We start from the raw sequence: 10,230 nt of genomic DNA on the forward strand, positions 1-10,230 counted from the left end.
GAGAGAGAGAGAGAGAGAAAGAAAAAGCTGTCCTGAGATAGACAAACCGGGCAGCTGGCAAGGCACATTTTCTAAGTAATGGACTCATTTCTGCACATTAAATCAGCAAATCACATACATCTGCCTATCTTGAGCCTTCTAGGTTACTTAGGAATAGTCAAAGCAAACCATTTATCTATCTAAGAATTGGAAAAAAATACTTTATAAAATTTTGGCATATATTATTATATTCATACATTAAAAAAAATAGAGATGAAGATCCTGTTTCCCTTCCCTTTGTACCCACAGGGGGGAAACATTACAGGTCAGGCTATATTGTCCAGGCTGGTTTTGAACTCCTGGCCTCAAAACTATCCTCTCACCTCAGCCTCCTAATGTGCTGGGATTATAGGCATGCACCACCACGTCCAGCTTTCATACATGTTTTATAATCAGCTTCATTCATTTTATATATTATCAGTATTTCATCCTGAACTGCTTCTTCATTTGTTGTTAGATCTTCTCTTTTTCAGTCTTGGAGAATTTTGAGAAAAAAGCTGCTGCTCTCAAATACGGTTTTCTGTGGAGCCTCTTTTTATGCTGCAGATTCATCCATTTATGTTATCTCTTTACAGTGGCCACATCATTCACTCACTTGACATGCACGACATTCAATTATGTGCACTCAGCCAGAAACAGAGAATTTAAATAGTAGTGGTGAGTCTACCAGTCATTCCATTCAAGAAGGGTATGCCCTAGAGAGGTCAAGTGTGAGGTATGTGAGGCAAACCTGCCATTCCCACGTTAGTCTCTCGTTGGGTATCTTGCAGAGCATAAGTACATCATCATTGTAGTGTTTAAAATCTCAGCCTGTACAACACAAGCCTATTACCTCAGCTAGCACTCAACCTAAGAATCACCCTAGCCATCTAGCCATCTGTTCAAACACTGTACATAAAAGTGACTACCTGCTCAACTGAGAATTGATGAGGCAGTCTCCAATATGATTATGCCTTCTCTAGAATTTTGTCAACGGTGATTTTAGTTGTGATTTTTTTTCCCTTACTAACATTAGAACCTAACCCCATGTAAGATATGACCACACCATATTCATCACAAAAGCCAGAGAAATAAACATAAATATAAGATTACCAAGTTTAATGTAGGAAGGCAGGCTGAGTCACTGCACAGCTTCACTGTGGCTCAGCCCTCACTGCAGATACCTACTGCAGCCCAAGGGTGTTCTCAGTGCTGCAGTTTAGAAGTGGATGTGGGAGGAGAGGCCTACTCTTGGGTTTCCCTGCACAGCTGGCTTCAAATAATATTGGTTGAAAAGGACCCCAAGCTAATTGTCACCTTTTAGTCCCTGCACCTTCAAATTAAGGGTGTTACTGGAGTCCTACATTTCCAATAAAAATTCAGCTTTCTTTAGCCTAGGAAATGAGACCTCTCCACTTCTTCCTTTGATTTGAAATAGTTCTCCAAGTCTAACAGTTCCCTGAATTCCTAAAATATTTTCAAAGGAAAATTGTATGTAGGTAGCAACTTACTCTAGTTTCCAGTGTTTCTGCAGGTTTCCTCCATTTGATATATAAAGGAAAATACCTTGTACACAATCCTGGCATTTCCTTATTTTTTTTCTTTTTCTTTTTCTTTGCCATGTTGGCCAGGCTGATCTTGAACTCCTGACCCCAGGTGATCTGTCCGCCTTGGCCTCCCAAAGTGCTGGATCACAGGCGCAAGCCACTGGGTCCAGCTGCATTCCCTTGTTTTCTTAATAAGGAATACATTCATATATCATATTAAGCATGCTCAATTAAATTAAAAAATGTTTTGGGCAAAACAGCATCTATGAGCTGCAAATACCATTTATATTTAGAATGAATTTATAATATGTCTTCTTGAACATTCTTGCCAAATACATAGCACAATTGAAAGCCCCTGCTAGATGCAACTTCCTAACTGGATTCAGAATTTCAGTTGGATTTAACACCATAAGGGGAAAAGATGACCTAGTCTAGATTTTTTGATGTGGTAAACACCATTAAGACATCCACAATACTTTTCATGAATCCTACAGAAACATTCTACAGAGGTAGGTAGTTCTAGGACCTTAATGATAAGTTAGTTCAAGTGCTTGGACATGCATTAATATTCTGACAGTTACTGAGTTTCTATTAGGTTCTGTCAATGGCATCTATGCCAGATTAAAAGGCATGAGAGAAAGAATCCATTCTGCTCCTGGTGATGCGACCACCAATAGCAGACAGCAGTCGCCCCTGTGAGCTCCTACAGAGGGACGTATCGCAGATAAACAGGGGCTCTAGTAGCAGACGATCATCTGGTCTATGGGAGCAGACGATCATGAACTCTGAACAGTACTCACCCTTGCAGGGTCAAAGGCTTTCTGTAATCCTTACCTCTGGAAACATCATCTTCCTCTCTTTTGTTCCTCTATTCCTTCTAATAATGTGTAACCTTATTCCCTAAAAATCATATTCCTTCCTTTTTAAAACATGCAAAGTGGTTTCTGCTCCTGTCTCCCAACAGGACACTGATAAAAGCAGGTAAAATAAGCGATTTATCCATACAGTCATGTTCAAAAATGCAAAATAGAATATAATTTGATAGGACTCCCTGTTTCTGGACCTCAAGGGAATTCCTAAACATTTACTTAAGCTAGAATGAAAACAAAGGGGAGATAAGCAAATAGTTATTTATTTGCTTATTTTTTCCAAAAAGAATCACAGAAAGATTAAATCATAACCTAGTCAAACTTTGGGTTAAACAGGTTAGGATGTAAGGGATAAAAGGACAGAAATGACTATTACTAAAGAAGGAAACTGGTATATATATACATATACTGATAACAAGTCAATATTGTAATTTTAATGTCTTTATCATGTAGAGGTAAAAAAGGAAAAAAAAATACTTTATAACTACCATATTTTTAGTTTAAGTGTTCTATGGTCCTGTATAATTTAGAATAGGGCTTATAATCTTAATTTTTACATCTTGCTTAGTTAAGAATGCATGAAAAACCTGAACGAGAACCAATTAAATAGCAGAAATAAAAAGGAGTGTTGGGGAGAGCAAGAAAGGAAGAAAAATTAAAAAAATTTTAAATACCAAAAAGAAGCCAAAGGTAAGGAGAAACAAATCCCAATATGTGAATAACCACGATAACTATACTGAAGCAATAAACTATCCATTTAAATCCAGTAGCTGAATTAAAGAAAAAAAAAAATCTAACCACTTGTGGAGCACACATTTAAAAAAATCTAAACAAGGACATAGGTTGAAAGTAAAAAAGACTGAGGGGCAGGTGATGGTGGTGACATACCAGGCAAATCCTTACCAAAACAGAGCTAGCGCAGTACACCTATTTTTTTTTTTTTTTTTTAAGATACATGGTCTTCCTATGTTGCCCAGGCTGGTCTAGAACTCCTGGCCTCAAGCAATCCTCCTGCCTTGGCCTCCCAAAGTGCTGGGACTGCAGGCGTGAGCCACTGTGCTGGACTGTGCCACTAATAAAATGGCCTGAAAATATATAAAGCAAAAATTGACAGAACTATAGGGAGCAACTGACACTATGGAATTCAACACACCCTCCTTACTTATTGATAGCTATAAAAGATAAAGTAGTTAAGATACTTGATTTTACTTTTACACCTAACAATTAGGGAATGCATTCTTCCACAAGCACAAATGGAAAAACTGACTTATACTAGGCCATAAAGCAAATCTTAACTATTTTCTTCCAGACCACCATCTATGACTGCAATTCATTAAAGTCAGTAACAATAAAAAAATTATAAATCTCTAATATTTAGAAATTAAAAACATACTTCTAAATAACTCCTGGTTAAAAAAGAAAGCATGAGTATTTTAAAAAATAGGAGTTCTAGACCTACCTGGCAACACAGTAAGACCTTGGCCTGTACAAAAAAATTTTTTTAATTAGGTAGGTGTCGTAGTAGATGCTTATATGCCTCTAGTCCTGGCTGCTTGGGAGGCTGAGGTGGGAGGGTCACTTAAACCTACCCTGGGAGACAGAGCGAGACACTGTTTCTTTAAAAACAAACAAACAAAACCCTACACATACCAAAACTTGTGGGATATAGCAAGTATCCCTCAAGGGCTTATATCAGAAAAGAAAGCTAAATCTCAATGAGCTACGCATCCAATTTAAGAAGTCAGACAAAGAAAGGAGCCCAAATAAAATGGAGAAATAAAAAACAGAAATTAATGAAAAAGATAAAATAGAAAGGGCCAATAAAGGGGGTGGGGATGACAAGCTTAAGAAGTTTTTTTTTTTTGAGACAGAGTCTCACTCTGTTGCCCAGGCTGGAGTGCGGTGGCATGATCTTGGCTCACTACAACCTCCACTCCTCCCCGTGCCGAATTCAAGCGATTCTCCTGCCTCAGCCTCCTGAGTAGCTGGGATTACAGGTACCCACCACCGCGCCTGGCTAATTTTTGTATTTTTAGTACAGATGGGGTTTCACCATCTCGCCCAGGCTGGTCTTGAACTCCTGACCTCGTGATCCACCTGCCTCCGCCTCCCAAAGTGCTGGGATTACAGGTGTGAGCCACTGTGAAGAAGTAATTTTTATAATTCAAATCTGGTTTTGAAGTTTTATTCTCCAAGAAGGCTTTGTGTTACACAGCAATTTTACTACATGTTAAAAATAGATGCTGTAATGTAAGTGGATTTACTTAGGTAAGTAGCTTCTAAATTGATAATGGGGTCCAGAGAAGGCAGAATTCTGAACTTCTGGCTATTGGCTACAAGTTGGGAAAGGAACCCCAGGATATGGTAACACAGATATATGTTTACACACAGATACATGTATACGATGTATCCAAAACAAAAACTAAAACCTTAAGAACAGTATTTTTAATAATAGTTATTGTCTTGGCATGTGCATTTTTGTGAAATATACAACTGAAATACATCAGAAATTCTTTCTGTGAATAGGTGGGGTATAAGTTATAAATACATACATGTAAAAAGGACATTCAAATAACTAAAGATTATTTTGTAGTCCATTATACACTGAGCATAATTATGTCTCAATGACTGATACTACTTTTCAGCCTTTGGCAGAGGAGAGTTATACAGCAACACCAGCAATAAAAATCTGATCACTCTAAGCAAATTCTCCTCTATCTGCTCAGCAGTATGTTCACCGATGCACTGATTGATGAATAACTGAAAGGATTAATGAAAGCCAACAAATGCTTTGGGATATTGCCAGGAAGGTACCAATACCGTATCAAGCTCTATGGAAAAATTACTGTTGTCATTCTATTAAGTCCTTGCTTGCCCAGTGTCTAGCATTTAGTGAATGTTCAATAAAAGTTCATTCATCTGAATGAAAAAATACAATGTACTTGTTTCCATAAAGCTATAAAGCTAAGAAACTTTCTCCACACTTGAGGATTTCACCATCAGCTCATCTTTAATATTTTATGTTATAGTAAAACACAGCTTCAGGATTAGAAGTTGTTAAGTATTAAAGTCTTGCACAAACAAAAGCAGCAATCCTAACAAACTGCTGTATAGCAAACTGCTAAGACAGCTAAGAGAAACACTTAAAAACTTTTCTGACGTTTACCTCCAGATTGTTAGGAATCGATGGTTGCAAAGACCAAGGGTGCATGTTGTGTTCACTCTGAATAGAAACAGAAAACATGGATGTGGCGGTGGCTCACACCTGCAGCCCCAGCTACTCGGAGGCTGAGGTATAAGGCTAGGTGAGCCCAGAAGTTCAAGGCTGCAATATGCTATCATTGTGCCACTGCACCCCAGCCTGGGCGACAGAGCAAGACCCTGTCTCAAACATAACAAAAATATTCTTGAGCCTTTAGGTAACCAAAAGTAGTGTCAAAAGAGCCCCTGAAAATACCAATATGAACTCCTATTTTTAAAATACTGAAAGCATCGGAAAACAATTTATATCTCTTTATGGTTGATATATTAAAATAATTTAGATAAAGGTTCTTTTCCTCTTCTACCACTCATAAAGGCACCAACCTGTATCTTTTACCTGACAATGTCATTGACAGCTTTACTGTAGGTATCCTTTCCACGACATGTTAGTTTGGTGAGTCTTACAACCTCTAGAAAACCTGCTATTGAGATCTTAAAAAAAAAAAAATTAAGGCCACAATACAAACGAAAAAATATATACACATATCCTTGTAGTTTCGTTCAAGAGATCTTAAGTAGGTCTAAGCTAAGGTTTTCATCTTACCATGGTCTATTCTTCTCTGTGGTACTAGCATTGTCATTTGTTTTGAAATAGTACGTCGGCAAAGGTTTTAACAGAAAAGTTCTGAGAAAAATCCATTCAACCATTTTGTAAATACGTCAAGCACAATGTTGAGTGCTGTGAGAGAGCAGATATACAAACCAGGGTCCCTACGCATAAGCTGCTCACAGTGCAATTAAAATTACCATCTCTCTCTCTTTTTTTAGACAGGGTCTCCCTTGGTCACCCAGTGGCGCCATCAGAGCTCACTGTGGTTTTGACCTCCTGGAGGTCAAGTGATCCTCCCCTCAGCCTCTGGAGTAGGTGGCACTACAGGTGTAGATTTATTATTATATTTTAGAGATGGGGTTTTTCTATGTTGCCCAGGCTGGTCTCAAACTCCTGGCCTCAAGCGATCTTCCCACCTTGGCCTCCCAAAGTGCTGGGATTATAGGCATGAGCCACCTCGCAGGGCCAGAATTATCTGTTTTAAGTTCCCACTTGCCTCTTCTCCCCTCCAGGACTAGTACACATGCCTTAGCTTACTGTTGATAGGTTCATGAGCTCTGTGCTCAAAACTTCTAAATGTTTTGTTTTCACTTCAGTGGTTATCTTAAAGACAAATATAAGCATATTCTGTGGCATCTGAATCACCACGTTGCATCTAAGTAGTGCTATGTGAATTCTGCATCTGAGCTTTCTCGCACAAAGACTCAGCAGGTTACTCCAACTGTTCAAGAAAATGAGAAAAGAATGGAGCTGAACTTAAAATGTGATTGTATCTATGACTCTGGAAACTCAGTGACCTCATAGCTTACTCTTAAAGGGTGAACTGAGCCACCACATGGCCTAGGGGAGTGTTTACTTGACAAACTCAAAAACTCCCTTAACTTTTAACAATTGCTGTCATATTCCAAATACATTGGAATCTTAGTTTCAGCAAAATACCAAGCACACAATAAAAAATTTAGACTGGCTTTGCTTGTATTTAATCTATTTTGAATTTTATTTTATTTTTTTGAGGCAGAGTCTCACTCTGTTGCCCAGGCTGGAATGCAGTGGCACAATCTCTGCTCACTGCAACCTCCACCTCCCAGGTTCAAGCCATTCTCCTGCCTCAGCCTCCTGAGTAGCTGGAATTACAGGTGTGCGCCACCACACTCGGATAATTTTTGTATTTTTTAGTAGAGATGGGGTTTCACCATATTGGCCAGGCTGTTCCTGAACTCCTGACCTCGTGATCCGCCAGCCTCGGCCTCCCAAAGTGCTGGGATTACAAGTGTGAGTCACCGTGCCCAGCCAAATTTTATTTTATTTATTTATTTTTTGACACAGAATCTTGTTCCGTTGCACAGGCTGGAGTATAGTGGTATGATCTCAACTCACTGCAACCTCTGCCTCCTGGGTTCAAGCAATTCTTGTGCCTCAGTCTTCCGAGTAGCTGGGATTACAGGTGTGGGCCACAGCACAGGCCTTTTAAATTTTTAAAAAATATTTTTAAAGTAGTTCACTGTAGCCTCAAACTCCTGGTCTCAAGTGATCCTCCCACCTCAGCCTCCCCAGTAGCTGGGACTACAGGCATGCCACCACATCTGGCTAATTTTTATTTTTATTTTTTATTAAATTAAATTAATTAATTAATTATTATTATTTTTTGAGACAGAGTCTCGCTCTGTCGCCCAGGCTGGAATGCAGTGGCACGATCTTGGCTCACTGCAAACTCCACTACCCGGGTTCGCGCCATTCTCCTGCCTCAGCCTCCTGAGTAGCTGGGATTACAGGCACCTGCCACCACGACCAGCTAATTTTTGTACTTTTAATAGACACGGGGTCTCACCGTGTTGGCCAGGATGGTCTCAATCTCCTGACCTTGTGATCCGCCCGTCTCGGCCTCCCAAAGTGTTGGGATTACAGGCGTGAGCCACCGTGCCAGTCCTATTTTTATTTTTTGTAGAGACAGAATCTTACTATGTTGACCAGGCTGGTCTCAAACTCCTGGCATCAAGCAATCCTCCTGCCTCAGCCTCTGAAAGTGCCAGAATTATAGGCAAGAGCCACCATGCCTGGCTGTTTTAGTTTTAGAGTGGTACACAAGTTAAGAGATAAGAGTTTATACTTATTTTTTATGTTTGTACATATTTAATTGTATCCTAATACAAGATAGGAATCTATCTGGTTTTCTTCTCTTACCAGGGGAGCACACACCACTCAAGATAGAGAAAGTGACTTAGCTTTTACTCCATGCAAGGCCCAGCTATCTACCATAATTCTTTAGAGGCAAAAGGCAACCTACCAGTAAACTATAAAGGTATTTTTAGCTGAATACTTTGGCTTTAAGTGGAAGGTCAGTTGGGTACACAGACAATAACTCAATTTTTTAGGTCATCGAACTGATCTTCCAAATAGAAGAAACAGGTGATTTGGCCCACAGGAACACAGAAGTGACTGTGCACATTTTCTTCATGGTTAGGGACACTATCCATGCCACAGGCACTTAGCATTTACAGTCAATCCTGAATTTAAGAAGGAACATTATATTCCTAACATATTTTGGTTGATTTTAATGACAGCAGCTAAAACCAAAGCACCTTAAATGTTTAATGCAGACAATCAATAAGAGAAAATGTTCAAGATACCCTTAGTATTGTTAAAAGATACATTAGGCTTTTCCAAGTAAAAGTATTTACACTCTAGAAATCAACACCGCATACTTCGGCAACACACTAACAGAACTTACCAAAGAAAATTACACAGCACACTACGGTGCACCAGAAGTTAATGCTAAGTTTGATGTTATTGTTTAAGACAAAACACCACAGATAGGGACTTATTTTTTAGGGTTCCTAAATTTCAAGCAATAATGAACACAACAAGTATTTTTACAATAGGCAGGTGATACTTAATACTCCTTTTAAGATTGCAATCTTCAATATTTGTACTTTTTGCCCCCCCCAAATTCATTGTTTTGGTAATGTGTTAAAATATCTATTTTCACTGGATATTCTCATATAATGTGGTAACTTGGACTTTTACCTATGCTATACGTTGTTTTCTCGCTTTTCAATTACTTTAACATCCTAACAGAAGCACCCAACTCAAGAGAAGTTAACACGGTTTTAAGAACATATGGAATGGCCTTAGAACACTAATCCAATTCCCAACTTAATTAGGACATAAGCGCAACATTAAGCAGAAACCCGCACGAAGGTCAAGCAGTAGACCAAAATCGTATTTAACGACAACACAACCTGATTTGTAAGAAAAATTGTTGATAAACAATTTAGGAAACAGGATACCTCGGCCCTTTCTCACTTCTTGGCCAGTCACACCTACCTAGGAGAGCAGGGCGGTGGAAATAATTATAATGGGAGAGACAAACACTAGCCTAAATAGAAAGTCTTGATAGTCATAATTTGAACCACACTAACACTCCTGGCCGAGTCCCCTACATCAGGAAGACACAAGTGCGTTTTAAAAATATTCCTATGTTTCCAATAAAACCCTGATTAATTTCGGGAGTAAAATTTTAAAATTCCATCCTTTCAATTTTTAGTCGAGTACTTTTCCAGCACAGACTGCGCTGAACACTACAGGTGACTCACCTCCTCTAGGCCTCACCCCGCCGTGGGAGGCAAGCACCAGGATTCCGCCTTTACAGGTGAAGGCACTGAAGGCCGGACTGTACCCACTGACCATCGTTACAACGGTTGGCTCTGAAATGCCAAGCCCGGCCCACATCGCGGCCCGCACACGAGGCACTGCCTTTGGAGTGAACCGCACGCTTACAATACAAGTAGTTGGAGAGTTCTTCAGAGAAAAAAATCAAACTTTCTAAGCAAATTGACGCTCACAGAAAAACTTTAGGCTCTACGCCCAGACTGCGTCCTGGGCGCTCGCGTAAATGTAAGTGACTGAGGAACACCGCGACCCACGGAGGCGTTAGAAAAGGCACGATTCGGAGTAAACGCGGGGCACGTTGGAACTCCCAGTTTGT

At 39.6% G+C, this 10,230-nt stretch overlaps 1 protein-coding gene across 1 annotated transcript in view; it reads right to left on the reverse strand.

The window, feature by feature from the left end:
- ARPP19 (cAMP-regulated phosphoprotein, 19kDa) overlaps positions 1–10,230 on the reverse strand; it is a 22,253-nt gene that overhangs the window by 11,403 nt on the left and 620 nt on the right. Inside the window, exon 2 of the mRNA XM_011928638.1 lies at positions 5,601–5,657. Within this exon, the coding sequence (XP_011784028.1) occupies positions 5,601–5,645 (45 nt within the window). The 5' untranslated portion in view covers positions 5,646–5,657. The remainder of the gene's footprint in view (positions 1–5,600; positions 5,658–10,230) is intronic.

This window comes from Colobus angolensis, unplaced genomic scaffold, assembly GCF_000951035.1.
Source record: "Colobus angolensis palliatus isolate OR3802 unplaced genomic scaffold, Cang.pa_1.0 Scaffold78, whole genome shotgun sequence".
In the NCBI taxonomy this organism is placed as follows: Eukaryota; Metazoa; Chordata; class Mammalia; order Primates; family Cercopithecidae; genus Colobus; species Colobus angolensis.